The following is a 16504-nucleotide window of genomic DNA, read 5'->3' as shown; positions in this document are numbered from 1 at the left end:
ACCTTAATAGGGTGAAGGGCAGGAGACACAGTCTTTATGGGGTCGTTCTTTTGGCATCTGTGACAGCTTTTGACCTGATGGATACATTTGTTATTTAGACCAAATAATTATCTTAAGTCAAACAAAGCCACTAAATCAATTCATTGCCTTAAAGCCATAATGTTAAATTCCATGAAAGTTCCAAAAAAGTACCCAATCTGCTACATCTGCCTTTATGTTATCCCAGTATTACCCCACAACAACCCTGTCCATGGTCGCCCTCACGCCCCCATGGTTCCCTGTGCCAGGGTTGTTGTGGCACTCCTCCAGGACAGCCCGCCTCTGCTCATCAGACAGCACAACCAGCCTCATGAATTGTGCACTGGGGCCAATGTAGAATAATTTACTTTCTGTGATAGACAAACAATGTTTGTTACGTAATGATTTTGCTGCTTTGTTTGGTATTACAATACAGTGCATTATGTGCACATGTGTCTTTGTTCAGGGATGCAAACACCTGTGGTGAAAAATGTTGGCGGTTACTATGTCTGACTAGATGGACTGACATGACATGTTCACACGTGTTAACTAAAACAATGCTAATATTATTTCAAATACCCACACTCACGTACCTCTTATAACGAAATGTGCAGCCATTCGTGAGACCTTCTTCTTCAACGCCGCATCCACCAACCCGTCAACCAAATATTGTCTAACGGCAGCGTAAAGGGCAAACTTCTCATTTCTTCCGCTGAACTCCATTTTCTTTCGCTGTGAGTGAATGAAAGTCTCGCGGTACAAATATGCGCATGCGTAGAACAGATCGTGCAGTGTCGTAAATCAAAATCAACGTCGCAAAACAGAATTATCATTTGCGCATGTGCGTTCTCTACTACGTAAATACGCGCATGCGTAGAACGGATCGTGCAGGTGGAACGGATCGTGTACCGACAGATGTGACTGTCTTGTCGGGCACTTCTCACGCACCTTACAGTCTAACTGATCCCACAAAGGCTCAATGGATTTAAGATCCATAACACTCTTTTCCAATTATCTGTTCTCCAGTGTCTGTGTTTCTTTGCCCACTCGAACCTTTTCTTTTTGTTTTTCTGTTTCAAAAGTGTATTTTTCTTTGCAATTCTTCCCATAAGAGTCTTCTCTTTACTGTTGCACATGAAACTGGTGTTGAGCAGGTAGAATTCAATGAAGCTGTCAGCTGAGGACATGTGAGGTGTCTATTTCTCAAACTAGAGACTCTGATGTACTTATCCTCTTGTTTAGTTGTACATCTGGTCTTCCACATCTCTTTCTGTCCTTGATAGAGTCAGTTGTGCTTTGTCTTTGAAGACTGTAGTGTACACCTTTGTATGAAATCTTCAGTTTTTGGGCAATGTCAAGCATTGTATAGTCTTCATTCCTCAAAACAATGATTGACTGATGAGTTTCTAGAGAAAGCAGTTTCTTTTTTGCCATTTTTGACCTAATATTGACTTTAAGACATGCCAGTCTATTGCATACTGTGACAACTCAAAAACAAACACAAAGACAATGTTAAGCTTCATTTAACAAACCAAATATCTTTCAACTGTGTTTGATATAATTGCAAGTGATTTTCTAGTACCAAATTAGCAATTTAGCATGATAACTCAAGGATAAGGTGTTGGAGTTTGCTGTTGTAAAGTGCTATTCTTTACATCAGTATTGTCCTGACTATAATTTGTGATCAGATGAATGCCACTTTGGTGAATTGGTGCAAATTTCCTTCTGAAACATTCAAATCTGTAAATTTTTCCAAACCTTTGGCTGCCAGTATATATACACTGTTTAGTTATTAATCAAATCTGATTATATAGTTGTAAATCTGAATTACTACATATATATTTAGAAACTTAAGAGACCACTGCAAAATTATCGGTTACTCTGCATTTAATATTTATAAGCATGTGTTTGAGTAAAATTAACCATTTTGTTTTTATTATATAAAATACTGACCACATTTCTCCAAAATTGTCAGTATAACAAATAACATGCTGTGTTTTAAGACCTTGAATAATGCAAAGAAAACAAGTTCATATTCATTTTAAACAACACAATACTAATGTTTTAACTTGGGAAGAGTTCAGAAATCAATATTTGGTGGAATAACACAGATTTTCAATCACAGCTTTCATGAGTCTTGGCATGCTCTCTACCAGACATTCACATTGATGTTGGGTGACCAATCCTCCAAATTTCACAGTGGGTGCGAGACACTTTGGCTTGAAGGCCTCTCCGGGTCTCTGTCTAACCATTAGATGACCAGGTGGAGGATTGGTGATCTGGGGGTGCTTCAGCAAGGCTGGAATTGGGCAGATTCGTCTTTGTGAAGGACGCATGAATCAAGCCACATGCTAGATATCCTGGAAGAAAACTTGCTTCCTTCTGCACTGACAATGTTCCCCAACTATGAGGATTGTTTTTCCAGCAGGACAATGCTCCATACCACACAGCCAGATCAATCAAGGTGTGGATGGAGGACCACCGGCTCAAGACCCTGTCATGGCCAGCCGAACCCCATTGAAAACCCCTGGAATGTGATCAAGAGGAAGATGTATGGCCACACTCCATCAAACCAATTTTTGCACCAGGAGTGGCATAAAGTCACCCAACAGCAATGTGTAAGACTGGTAGAGAGCATGCCAAGACCCATGAAAGTTATTCCACCAAATATTGATTTCTGAACTCTTCCTAATTTAAAACATTAGTATTGTGTTGTTTAAAAAAAATTATATGAACTTGTTTTCTTTGCATTATTTGAGGTCTGAAAATACTGCATCTTTTTTTGTTATTTTGACCAGTTGTCATTTTTTGCAAATAAATGCTCTAAATGACAAGTTTTGTATTTGGAATTTTGAAGAAATGTTGTCAGTCCTTTATAGAATAAAACTAAAATTTTCATTTTACTCAAAAACAACCTCCATCCATCTTCAACTGTTTATCCACAGTCAGGTCGCGGAGGCAGCAGCTCCAGCAGTGGGCCCCAAACTTCCCTATCCCGAGCCACATTAAACAGCACTGACTGGGGGACCCCGAGGCATTCCCAGGCCAGTGTGGAGTTGTAATCTCTCCACTTAGTCCTAGGTCTACCCCGAGGCCTCCTCCAAGCTGGACGTGCCTGAAACACCTTCCTAGGGAGGCACCCAGGGGGCATCCTTACCAGATGTCCAAACCACCTCAACTGACTCCTTTTGATGCAAAGGAGCAGCGGCTCTACTCCAAGCTCCTCACGGATGACTGAGCTCCTCACCCTATCTCTAAGGGAGAAGCCTGCCACCCTTCTGAGGAAACCCATTTCGGCCGCTTGTACTCGCGACCTAGTTCTTTCGGTCATGACCCAACCTTCATGACCACAGGTGAGGGTAGGAACAAAAATTGAATGGTAGATCGAGAGTTTGCCTTCTGGCTCAGCTTTCTTTTTGTGACAATGGTACGATAGAGCGAGCGCAATACCGCCCCTGCTGCCCCAATTCTCTGGCCAACCTCCCACTCCATTGTCCCCTCACTCGTGAACAAGACCCCGAGGTACTTGAACTCCTTCACTTGGGGCAATACCTCCTTCCCTACCTGGAGTACGCACTCCATCGTTTTCCTGCTGATAACCTATGTCTGGGTTATGGGCAGTGCTGGACTCGCAATCTGGCATACTGGGCATTATCCCAGTGGGCTGACGCACTTTGAGGCCGATCATGGGCGGACTGGCCAGCGTGAGAACTGAGCGGGCCAGTGGTGCATCCACAAAACGTGCCGAATGGACCGCGATAAGCAAAAATGAGCTGCCGCGTTATGCGGAACGACCACAAAACGGCACAGCGATATGCAGAAAAGGACAGCGAACCACACCCGGAATCATTAAAGAATGGAAAGCTACCGCCAACCTTGACACAAGCCTGGATCAGTCTGATACTGAAAAAGGACAAAGATCCAAGTGAGTGTAAGAGCTGCTGTCCAATTTACCTGATCCAGCTAGACGTTAAAATATTATAAAAAATTCTGGCTAACCGATTAAGTAAAGTTATGACATCTCTTATATATATAGATCAGGTGGTGTTAATTCTGGGCCACATTTATTATAATTATAATTATTATAATTCTGGTTTCATCAATATCATGTGGTCACTGGCCAATGATCAGACTCCGGTCACTACCATCTCACGCTGAAAGGCATTTGATATGATAGAATGGGATTATCTTTTTAAGATTTTGGAAATATATGGGTTCGGGGATACTTTTATTGGATGGATTAAGTTACTTTATAGACACCCAGTAGTGGCGGTACAAACAAATTGATTAATTTCAGATTATTTTACTCTGGATGGGGCACCCAGCAGCCGCAATAAGAAAGGAAGATGATTTTCCAGGGTTGATGGCGCAGTAGGTATGTCGCATAAGCATTTGCTTTATGCTGATGATATTTTATTATTCATCTCCGACCTCACTAGATCTATGCCTTGCCTCCAAAAATTATTAATTCCTTTTCTAAGTTCTCAGGATACAGAGGTAATTGGTCTAAATCCAAAGCTTTTGCTCTGACAGCATACTGCCGAGTAACAGCTTTTCAGCCGGGTGCCTTTCAGTGGCCCAATCAGGGCATTAAGTGTTTGGGCATTTTAACCCCAGCAAATTTGTGTGATTTAGTTAATTTTGACCCCTTAATTAAAAAGGTTTTCGAGCGGCAGGTGGGCTTCATTACATTTATCTATGATTGGGAAGATTAATGTTATTAAAATGAATTGTATTCCAAAATGTAACTACCTGCTACAATCTGTCCCTGTAGATGTCCCCCTCTCTTATTTCAAACAACTGGAAAGCATAGTGATGTCCTTCATTTGGAATGGTATGCGTCCCAGATTACATTTCAATAAATTACACATGCTGATTGACAAAGGTGGGCTAGGCCTATCCAAGATTTTGTTTTATTATTATGCATTCGGTCTCAGACATTTGGCTCATTGGTCCATTCCACCTGAGAGAGCCCCTCCCTGGTTTTATATTGAGGAGTTCTTGCCCCTATTTCGCCATTGCAAAGCCATTCTATCAAACTACCCGGAGAAGTTAAGTTACACCCCGTTAACTCGCACTTGCACTTGGTATTCGGTGTCTAGAGTGTTTTATTCAGACATTTATTTAAATGCTGCCTCAAGAATATGGCTGAACCCCAAATGATGTATTAATGTGTCTCCTTTTTGCTGGTCAGAGTGGATCGTGAGGGGGTTCCTACACTCCTATATGAAAGTGTTGTGATCCTTTGAAAATTTCAACATTTTGGGATTTCCAGAAGTATTTACAGCTGCACCACCTGCTCTGTACTGTTTTTGGGAGTAGTTCACACCCCCCTAAATTGGCAGATACTCCGGGAAAGGTGATTACTGCTTTTGGAAAAGGTCATAAGGCATCAGTGTATTACTCCCTGCTAATTCAGAGTCTGGGGGATGGAGATTTAACTTCTATCAAGAGAGTATGGGAGAAAGATTTAAACTTGGTATTGGAGGAGGGAGTGTATACTAGGATTCTAAAAAACATCAAGTCTGTTTCTAGAGATGCAAGGGTGCGGTGCGCCTTATGCAATCCAAGATGTTACATAGATTCTATTGGACCCCCTCTAGATTGTATAGGCTTGGTCTGAAAGACACACCCACTTGCTGGCGATGGAAGATGGAGACACAACCCATGTCTTTTGGGGTTGTGTTAAGATCCAAGAATTTTGGTTGAAGATTCAAAGTTTTATGTGTGAATTATTGGGCGCTCAAATTTTATTTTGCCCCAGACTCTGTATTTTAGGCAATGGGGTGGTTATCAATATAGAGAACAAGCACATAAAAACTAACTAGCTTTATGATTGGCAGACAGATAGTTTTAAGAGGATGGAAGTCGGCTGGAGCGCCCCCATTTCAGGAGTGGCGCTCGGAGATGGGCAGGGTGGCAGCTTTTGAAGAGGGGTCATCCAGAAGACTGGGGAATTTAATGTTTGTGGGGAAATGGGGCAAATATCTAGAGTTTTTGGAGGGCTCTTGGGAAGGGACAGTGGAGCAGGTGGTGTAGTGGATTATGCGTGTGATTATTATAGATTTTTTCTGTTTGTTTGTGTGTCTACAATCATGTGGCCACTGGCGTGTTGTTGGGGATTAGAGTGTAGGTTAAAACGTATTCTGATTGTATATGTTTTACTTTTCTTTGTTTAATAGATAAATCAATAAAAAATGTTAATCATAAAAAAACTATGTCTGTCAACATAATAATCATGATTAATAATTTAAAAAAAAGTTGAGACACCTGCGCTTTGTTTCATTCTTTGTTGTTTTTAGCGCAGTTGTCACAAAGATTCAACATTCTAACCAAGTTCAGGCTGCATAGACGGGACTGTTGCATTGGTTCATATTATTCCAGATTATTCTGTGAGATGAGTGAAGTTTCAGAAAATGTTATTAAGTCAAAGCTTTTTTCCCTTCTGCTCTAGTGTACTAAGGGGCTGCCATGCCTTGTTAAAACTGTGTATGTTTTCTGTTTCAGTATTGTTACAAATGTTGTCTATATGCTTACATAAAATATAGCCTATTGCAACAGTACTTTGAGACGTTTATGTGCCCAAGATTCAACATGGTAGAAACGCTCCATATATGTTCTCTGCAGTGCATGGGTGTTATTAACAGATCCATCTTCACTGCTTGGCAGGACCTTCAGGCTGAACTCAAGAGTTCAGAGTGGACACGAGGAGCTCTTCTCTGAGCTTTCCTGGATCAGGTCATAGGTCAGCACTAGGGCTTCACAGGAGGTTTTGCACCAGAACAATGGTGGTAAAAGTCCAATTAGCTGCGTGTTGAGTGTTGCAGGTGTGATACTGAAGTTTTCGATCAATTACTGCCACAGAGCAACTGAAAGCCTTCTGTTCTCGCTCAATAATTTTTGGTGATGTGCATGTAATTAACAAATGCTTGAGTTTAGTACAGAGTTTATGGGCATTGTGGGTCATAGGTTGTGAGTGAATGAAATGGATGAGGAGTTGAAAAGCTGCATATTGGATCTCTCTGATCATATAAAGACAGACCTGCACTCTCCAGACCTACAACTGCATGGAATCGGACACACTCAGACCACTTAGGAAGCCCCTGAATGTGTATGTGACTGGATAAACGGACCAGGTTTCCTGTGCACAGCACAATTATGAATGGTAATATTCATATCTTCTTATATTTGTACTTGTTCTGAATTCTGTATTTGCTGTACACTGGCCGTGTGCTGACTGTACATTTTTGGGAGTGGGATCCACATTTCAATTTAATCTGTTAAATTTGTGATCTGTGTGTGCACATCTTAAAGAGTCACTTCCATTTTTTTCGATGGTTGAAATATGGATAACCACACACTGTTTGGGCTCAATTGCCATCAACAAGAAACATGGATGCCAAAAAGTTTAACCCATTTCACATGAACTTTTTTGACCAAATGTATATTTGCAATCGGAGAAATAAATGTTTTTATATAATGCTGTTGCCAGGAGCTGCATGTTTGTTTTTGCTCGTTTAGCGGTTGCTGTTAAACAGCGTGCTCTCTCGCCCACATAAAGTTTACCACTATCAATTAAGTACATTTCTGTAAATTCTGGTTGTCACTACCCGAATGTTTCAGGAGTGAATTCGGTCATAGAATGTGGTTGTCACTCCCAAAAATAAGCAAACTCATTATGTACAGAACAGTGTTGGGGAGTAAACTAAAAGTAGCAACCCTACTAACTTAACTAGTGCACATTTTTCAGAATCGTTACAGTAGTTCAACTATTTCACAATATTGTAGCTTCTCCAGTAACGAGCATCACTTCCCAACGAGTCACAAAATATTTGTTTATTTGTCACATTATATTGTGAATGCAGCAATGGAGTCGAGGGAATGTGAAATTGGGAATGTCGAGGGAATGTGAAGTCGAGAAGTGGTAGTTCATGTAAACAGACCAGTTACATTAAATTATTCACTTATTTTTAGCATTTGGAACTGATACATTTTAGTGAGTCAATACTTTCAGACAGATCATAGAAATTAACTAGTTCACATTAATGATTCACTGATTCACACGAGGCCCGCGCAGCCTTAAAGGGACTTGTTCTTTGAAGCGCAATATTTAGTTATTTTCTGATGTTTATCGCTATATTTATATTCAGTTATATAAAAATAGTGTTTCCTACCTTTACTTTGTATACTAAGTACACATTTTTGTTCAACTTAATGCTGCCGTACTATTTGCTTAAACCTTACGAAAGTTAACCATGGTTTTACTATCGGAATATTGTAGCTCGTGTCTGTAGTATCCATGGGCAATTTTGGGTTACTGTGGTTTTACTACAAATACCATGGTTAAACTATGGTTACTGAAGTAAACCTTTGGTTAATTTTCATGAAAACTATTGTGTAATAAACTGTACTATGAAAATGTTGTAGTGCGTGTGTGTGTGTGTACATGTCCGAGGACTTTGTGTGCAAACACACATGCACATACAGTATGTGCGCATCTAAAGGATTGGGATGCTCCTGAACACTTAATATTTCTGTATTTTGTAGTCTAATCCATTCATTTCCAATGGCCGGTCACTTTTGACCGAAGAAAAGGGTCCAATTTTGATTTTTTTTTGTTTTTTCAGATACTATATGCGAACAAAGTCAAGGAAATGTATTCCAATTGGATTAAGGGGGGAATAAAAAGTTCCGTAAGGAAAACACAATATCACGCTAATTATACATTTTAAATATAATAAATATAAAAATATTTACTTCTTTAAATAGCTTCAATGTAATAAGCTATGTACTTTCTGTTAGTAGCTTGTAATGTAGCTAACTTCTTTTTAAAATAGTAGCCTGACTGTAGATTAAATGTAACTAATTTAAGTTATAAGTCGGTTGTAACTACTGTGGGAAGCTTCAGTTTCAAAGCAGCTTTCCCAATACTGGTGGCGGCCATTGTAGCATGACTTGTCTCTTATGGGAATATCTGATCTGATACTCATCTCTCTGTAGTGTCTGGTTGTTCTTTGGCCCTGCCGTGTTCTCCTGATGATGGGCGGACGTGCGCTAAAGCTCCTGAAGTTGCCAGTGTCAGAGTTCAGCTGGAGATGCAGAGCCTGTGGCGGCAATTTGATCAACTGGGCACTGAAATGATCGTCACAAAGGCTGGAAGGTTCCGACACTTATTACACCATTACATCTGTTATAACCTCTGATTTTAATATTTTTCTGAGGAATAGATTGCTCATGCAAAATCATGCCGTGATGCTAGTTGTTTGCTCGTTGCTTCGCAGTTGCTAGGTGGTTAGTTGCTAGACTAAGTGAAAAGAGTCTGCCCTTAAGTCTATATGATATTCTGGTCTCTAGATTTGGCCTTTATTCAATGTAAGTGTACAGGATTTTTTTCACCATTTTATCATCTGCCAGGTGAAAAAAAAAATCCTAAATCTAATTAGAAAAGAAATGGCACATCTCTTCTCAACAAGCAGCACGATTTAACTTATTCTTCAAATCAAATCATTAACTCTTAAGGATGAGCAATGATAATAGATATGCTTGCCTTAGCATACAGCATTAATTAGCATATGTTGTTATCATTATGTTGCCATCACTTTAGCACGATTAAGCACATGTATGCTGTATTGTTGCTTGTTTTCCTACAGAAGGATGTTCCCTACATTTCAAGTGCACATCTCAGGCATGGACCCTGCAGCAGAATATGTTCTTCTAATGGACTTCATTCCAGTGGATGATAAACGATACAGGTGTCAGAATCTCAAACATTGTTCCAAAAGTGCTCGAAGACAAATGTGTACATCTGGTAAATGTGTTTTGTCTTGTTTTTAAGAAATGTTGGGGTAGAAATGTTAAACAATCAACCAAAAAACGATTGATTGTTTAATGTTGGAAGTCAACATGAAATCAAAACTGACCCTCATTATTCTGTGGTTACTTCCGTTAATGTTAACCTTTAGTCAAATAGCTTGACAGCTTAGTTAAAGAGCTGAGGTATGTAACATTATTTGGGGAAACACCCATGCATTTAAGGGTTAATATTTTCAACATTATGCCTGGCTTGAACCCCAACACCCAACAAGGACCATAACACATGCATTTAGTTCCCATAACTCACTGTAAATGCCCTCTAATGGAGCTTTCAACATACCAACAATGAACATAGCACTAAGTTTATCTCCTAGAAACACAATTCCTAAATGAACAGGTCCTCTTTAATCTGAAATGGGCTATATTGGAGATCATTGATGTTCCTATTTGCAGGTATGCTTTCCATAGCTCTTCCTGGCTGGTTGCTGGTCGTGGAGATGTAGCTGCTCCAGGAAGAGTTCATTTCCACCCGGATTCACCTGCACGGGGGGCTCAGTGGGGAAAACAGACAGTCTCGTTTGATCGACTCAAACTCACCAACAACCTGCTGGATGATAATGGGCATGTAAGTCACAGACACATATACATATCACATCTACATTACTGCAGGGATTCAAACATATGTGCTTGTGTCCATAGATGATCCTGAACTCCATGCACCGGTATCAGCCACGACTGCACGTGGTGCTGGTGGACCGGAGCAGAAACAGTCAGCGTTACGCTCACCGCAACTTCTGCACATTCACCTTCCCAGAGACGCGCTTCATCGCAGTCACAGCTTACCAGAACCACAGGGTACCAAACACTCCAACTACCAACCAGCTTAGCCTTAAACTAATACACATTCCCAATACTAACAATTAATGGCACTTTTCCACGGCACGTTACGGTTCGACTCAACTCTACTCGCTTTGCTTTTCTGAGCTTGCTTTTCCACTGCAATATAGTTCCGCCTCAACGTGGGTGGGATTATTGGCTGATCGTCATAGTTGCGCCGACTCTACTGCCATGACATCATCTTAAACACGACACAAACTGACCATAAACAATAACACGAACGCTAGCTGTTAGCGACTAGCTCAATGTACTGCATAAAGCAGTTGTTGCATGGTGATTTTACACAAGTGTAACAGTTAAATTGTCCTGGTTGTTTTAGAAGCTTTCCAGTAGCTGGTCAACTAAATAAATTGAAGCTTTCAAGCAGAGAATAGAGTTAATGTACCATCCATAGCATCCATTTGGTCGAACCACTTCCACTTTCTTCTGTTTGAACCACTCCGGCTGTTGTGGTCCTTGATGGTTCTGTAGTCACTTTTAAGTTTTTTTACTTTTCCCTACACTGTTGGTAGGTCCGGTGGTAGCCGTGTGCGTCCAACAGCTGAGACACTTCCTGAAAGACTTTTTCGTTTCCTGCCGCTTCGCTCGTCGCTAACGAGAGGAACGTCTACACCTCGTTTATTGACCATGGCGTGGTTTTGCGCACAGCCATTTCTTTTAAAAATGTGAAAGTCGCAAGAACAAATGATACTGCTATCGCTGTTGCTAACTTTAAAACTAGCGGGTTGATGTCGCATGTCGGAAATCCAGTGACGCTGGTAGTGACTATTCTCCCTGACCAATCAGTGATCTGCAAGATTTTGATGTCACATTTAGTATCGGCTCGGCTCTCTTGGAACTAAAAGAGGTGGTACTAAAAAAAGTATCAGGTACCAGGTACTATGTGGAAAACCCCCAAAAAGTTAGCCGAGTCGAGTTGAGTTGAGTTGAGCAGTACCGTGCAGTGAAAAAGCCCCATTAGATTTATAAACTAAATTATTTTTTTATTATTAAGCTTAGTGATCAAAGCCAATATTTTTTTAATCTAAAAAAGTTGCTGTTTGTGAATGTTTGTTAGAACTACGGTTTCAGGAGACACCAAATCGTTGATCTATGTTGGTAAAGATGGAACTTGTGACTACTTAGCTAACGGTGCTTTTGGGAAACGCACACTGCTTTACAATTTCCATTTCAAGAACAAGATGGACACGTGAACTCGTTAAACATTCTTAAAACAAGATACATTTATTTGAGAGGCAAAATTACATAATACACAAAGTCAAAATGAGAGAGGCTTATGTTTAAAACAAGAAAAAACTATTTGCCATTGGGGTAAGGAAAATACAATGAATTCAATGGGAAAACAATTATGGGTGAACTATCCCTTTAAAACAAACTAACGATGATTAGACATTGTGAAATCTTCATAAAAATCATACAGATATTTCACATGATTTGATTTATGCATTGACTGATAAGAGTTGTTTATTAAGAGCGTAATTTGTCTGAGTTGCAGTGAATCTATATCACAGTAAGTTCTTTCCTATCACAGATCACCCAGCTGAAGATAGCCTGCAACCCTTTCGCAAAAGGCTTTCGTACTGCAGAACCTAAAAACAGGTAAATAATAATAGCACATAACGTTGAAGACACATTTTGAGTCATGAAAGCAGTTCTCTGCCTCTAATAATCTCACATACATATGCATTCTTTCTGGTCTTTGACATGGCTTAGATACTGAATTAGAGTTTAAGTTTGTGCCTTTTCCCTAATAACTGTTTTGGAAAAAAAACATTCAGCAGGTCTGCTAACAACTCCACCACTGACGGTCATCGACTGCCTTTGCCATGGAACCTGCTTGAGGGGCCATCACTGACCGGCACTGTACGTGATGACCAGAGGATACGAGATGAACAGCATCTGAACTGTGAGTCAAATCCTTTTTCCAGTGTTAATGTCAACGTCAAACTGTTTTTCAAGCAATCTGCTCCACTCTTTTCTACAGGGCATTCAAATCCTCATGACCTGAATCTCCATGAAGCTCCGCTGTCATATAACGAAGGGATGGACTACAGCACAGACAGGAAGTGCAGGGAGTCACATGATCATTTCTACAGCACCCCTGTATTCTTAACGTTGCCCTGTCAGTGGGACGGCTCTGGCATATCAGAGAGAAGTCTGATTGGTTAACAGAAATCCCTTGTGCAGTTATCAATGGTTCATTTCAATTCATGTGTTTATTACCCTTATAGCCAACTGTTAAAATGTTTCGTCAGGTAACCAATCTGTGCTCCTTGTTGTGACAAATAAATACAAATAATAATATCAAGAATATTTAATATGACTGAATCTAATTAATTATATTAGATCAAATAAGTTATTTTAAGGGTCAGGTCAGACAGAAATAGTTTTGTATGTTAATAAAAGCATGATTTCAGTTTATTACAGTGCACATTACATTTATTACAGTATACATACAGTAGATAAATATGCACAACAAAAAGATTAATAAATGCTAAAGCCTGATGGGTGACTATAAATACAAATTTTATTATGAGCTTATTATAGTACTACTAAATAAGTTATAAATCTGTATTAGTTGCACAGCTGTTTCTGTAATTGTCCAGATGTTTAACTGTACTGCATGTGACTACAATGTATTTTAATATTACAGTATGTGTATTGCATTGATTATTGCATATTAATGAATTTATTTGGGTAACACTTTACATTGTTTCCTATTTTGAGACTTTATAAAGGGATTAATTAATGAGTAATAACTCATTTACAAATGCATTCTAAGGATTGATATGCTGTTATAACAACATGAATAAAAAGGCCGCTTTCATGCTATTCTAGCCAAATAGTGAGCATTTTAACATACATATAATTAATGCTTAATAACACTTGTTCATTCTTAAATTAACCAAAAAACATACAATGCACTAGACTATTATAGACTATTCACTTTCATTATTATAAAAGACTATTATAGTGAGATTAAAGGTGGGATTATGTCATTTTGCTACATTTTCCGATTTGGGTACTGTAACTATTGTTTATAACTTGTGTTGTAATTTTTCTTGTTATATTGATGTAAAACGAATAGTTTTACCTAGTTCTAGTTACCTAAAGTCCTCTCCAAAAAAAAAAAAAAAAACTTTTCAGGTCTTCATGCTCAAAGACCGTTAAATCGTACTATACTTCATGTACTTGGGTTTCTAATGTTGGCAACCCCTTAATAAATGCTTCACTTCTAATGTGTCCACTTTACATTAAGGTATATTTTTGTACTGGTTACTAATATTGAATAGCTAAATGTTATTAAGCATTTTTAACATGTGATGTAAAATGGCTCTATATTTGGCAAGTATTGCAAGAAAATGTACCTTTTATCTCCCATGTAGATACAAAGACATAGCAATGATCTAGAATGCATTTGTAAATTAGTTTTTGGTCATTAATGAACAGAGATGGGACCAAGTCACACATGTGCAAGTCTCAAGTAAGTCTCAAGTCTTAACCTTCAAGTCTCAAGTAAGTCCCAAGTATTTTTTTCTTGGGCAAGTCAAGTCAAAGTCAAGTCACAGGCTATGTCAAGTCAAGTCCAAGTCAAGTCACCTTATTATTGTAATTTTACCTGCAGAATCTGATCATAATAAAGTGAAAAGACAAGATATAAGTAACTGTCAGTAAATTACAATACTCATGTTCAGTAAAATACATCATGGAATCAAACAAAATTGTAACTTCATAAAATTATTTATTTTTCACTTCTGCCAACAGTGTTTGAAATGTTTTAAATTTTCAACATTGAGTCCATAAAACAAATAACAGCTTAACATCCAACAGACTCCTCTCTGAACACCTCCCTCTCTCTCTCTCTCAAACACAGTTACATACATTAAACTTTGTTACATTTCTCCTCTCTCTCTCACACACACACTCTCTCTCACACACTCTCTCTCTCTCACACACACACTTTCTCTCCCACACTCTCTCTCACACACCCACTCACACACACTCTCTCTCACACACCCACTCACACACACTCTCTCTCCCACACCCACACTCACTCACTCACTCTCGCGCTCGCGCTCACACACACACACACACACACACACACACACACACACACACACACACTCACTCTCTCACACACTCTCTCTCCCACACTCCCACACTCACTCACACACACTCTCTCTCCCACACTCCCACACCCACACTCACTCACACACACACACACTCACTCTCGCGCTCTCACACTCCCACACACACACACACTCAGAGTATATCCATAAGCCTATTTTTGCAATGTCTGTGAGTGGGAAACGTTGAGGTACCAGCGCGCGTGAACGTCATGGCAACGTACAAAACAAAGTACCTCGCGCGGGAAACACTTAAATGCGCGTAACTAACGTAAATCAAGCAGGCTAGTATGCAGCATAAGCCACGAAGTGTTGGCGAAATAAAAAAATTAATGGACAGATTTTTTTTTTCCAGAAAACTTCTTGCACAAAATAAATTCAAGCACTTTCAAGGACCTGTATATGTATGTTTATTTTCAAGAACTTTCCAGGGCCTTGAATTTTATTTTTCAGATTCACAAACTTTCAAGGATTTCAAGGACCCGTGGGAACCCTGCTATTATTACATTAGCTAACTACCAACTAACCAGATAAAATTAACAAATTGACAAGCACTTACTGGGCAGAATGGCTCTTCAAATGGCAGACGAAATTGGAGGTTGTCGTCTGGCTGTCCGCGATCTTAACGTTGCATGTCTTGCAAAGCGCTGTTCGTCTTTTGCCATCTTGATAATAATTTTTGAAGCCGAAAGCGATGACCCTCGGTAACGTTACCCCTCCGGCTGACATGTTGATGTGTTATCTGATCTAAGTGGGCGTGGTGTGCGTAAGGTACGAGAGGGCATGGCTGCTGATAGCCTATAGTGTCGTGATCCAGTCATGACAAAACTATTCTCAGCCTGCGCTCCAGCTGGATCAACTTTATTTTTTAAAATAATTTATATATTTTATATTCAAACTGAAAACATGATGTGATTAACACTCAAGTCATTCAAGTCTTCGTCTCTCAAGTCAAGTCAAGTCCCGAGTCTTTAACTTCCAAGTCCGAGTCAAGTCTCAAGTATTTTATTTTTTGTCAAGTCAAGTCACAAGTCATAAAAATAGCGACTCGAGTCGACTCGAGTCCAAGTCACCAAGTCACAAGTCCCCATGTCTGTTAATGAACCCCTATATAAACACTTAACCAAGAGAACATTAATGTTAAAAGACATTATTTAAATAGTTTTTGTGACATACAAAAAAAAATGCAAATCTTATACCACGATAGTACCATATGGTAGCATAACTGTATACTTCTTTACAAATATGCAGGTGAGGTCATGGTGCGTTTAATAAATAAACTTCAAGCCCCATAATGCATCATTCCAGTGTGTGCAGTGTGTTTAGTGCGTTGAGAAGTGTGATTCATTTTAGGGAATCGGTTTGTTTGGATGATTCATTTTGATGAACCGATTAAACAGATTTACCGAGTCATCACTCGCGAAATAAATATTACGTTAAACTCTGCTGATTATACCTACGGTTTCGATAAATGTACACGGATTGTGTGATATGTCGTGATTCCAACGCACAGTTTCACTCACGAATTGTTCTTAATGTCGAGTGATTCACAAATACTCGGCGAATCGCATTGACGGAGTTCTTCAAAGGAACCGATTCCAAAGAATGATTCATTCGCGATTCTAACATTGCTACGGTGCGTGCGGATG

At 39.5% G+C, this 16504-nt stretch overlaps 1 protein-coding gene across 1 annotated transcript; it reads left to right on the top strand.

The window, feature by feature from the left end:
- The first annotated feature begins 6612 nt into the window (after positions 1 to 6612).
- Positions 6613 to 12897, top strand: LOC127631430 (T-box transcription factor TBX1). Its single transcript, XM_052109544.1, has 8 exons — positions 6613 to 6709; positions 9019 to 9178; positions 9669 to 9770; positions 10285 to 10456; positions 10531 to 10686; positions 12260 to 12327; positions 12510 to 12634; positions 12713 to 12897. The coding sequence occupies exons 1-8, from the start codon at positions 6613 to 6615 to the stop codon at positions 12895 to 12897; spliced, it is 1065 nt and encodes a 354-aa protein (XP_051965504.1).
- Positions 12898 to 16504: the final 3607 nt, after the last annotated feature.

The sequence above is a fragment of the Xyrauchen texanus genome, chromosome 38 (assembly GCF_025860055.1).
Source record: "Xyrauchen texanus isolate HMW12.3.18 chromosome 38, RBS_HiC_50CHRs, whole genome shotgun sequence".
NCBI lineage: Eukaryota > Metazoa > Chordata > Actinopteri > Cypriniformes > Catostomidae > Xyrauchen > Xyrauchen texanus.
Note: the sequence above shows the minus strand (reverse complement) of the source record. Positions and strands in the feature narration are given on the sequence as shown.

What these genes read in the sequence shown, in the direction of transcription:
- LOC127631430 (XM_052109544.1), top strand. Translation starts at nt 6,613, where the DNA reads ATGGTAGAAACGCTCCATATATGTTCTCTGCAGTGCATGGGTGTTATT. An exon ending in ATCGTCACAAAGGCTGGAAG is followed by an intron (nt 9,179 to 9,668) that starts GTTCCGACACTT and finishes GTTTTCCTACAG; the next exon opens with AAGGATGTTCCCTACATTTC. An exon ending in TGCTGGATGATAATGGGCAT is followed by an intron (nt 10,457 to 10,530) that starts GTAAGTCACAGA and finishes TTGTGTCCATAG; the next exon opens with ATGATCCTGAACTCCATGCA.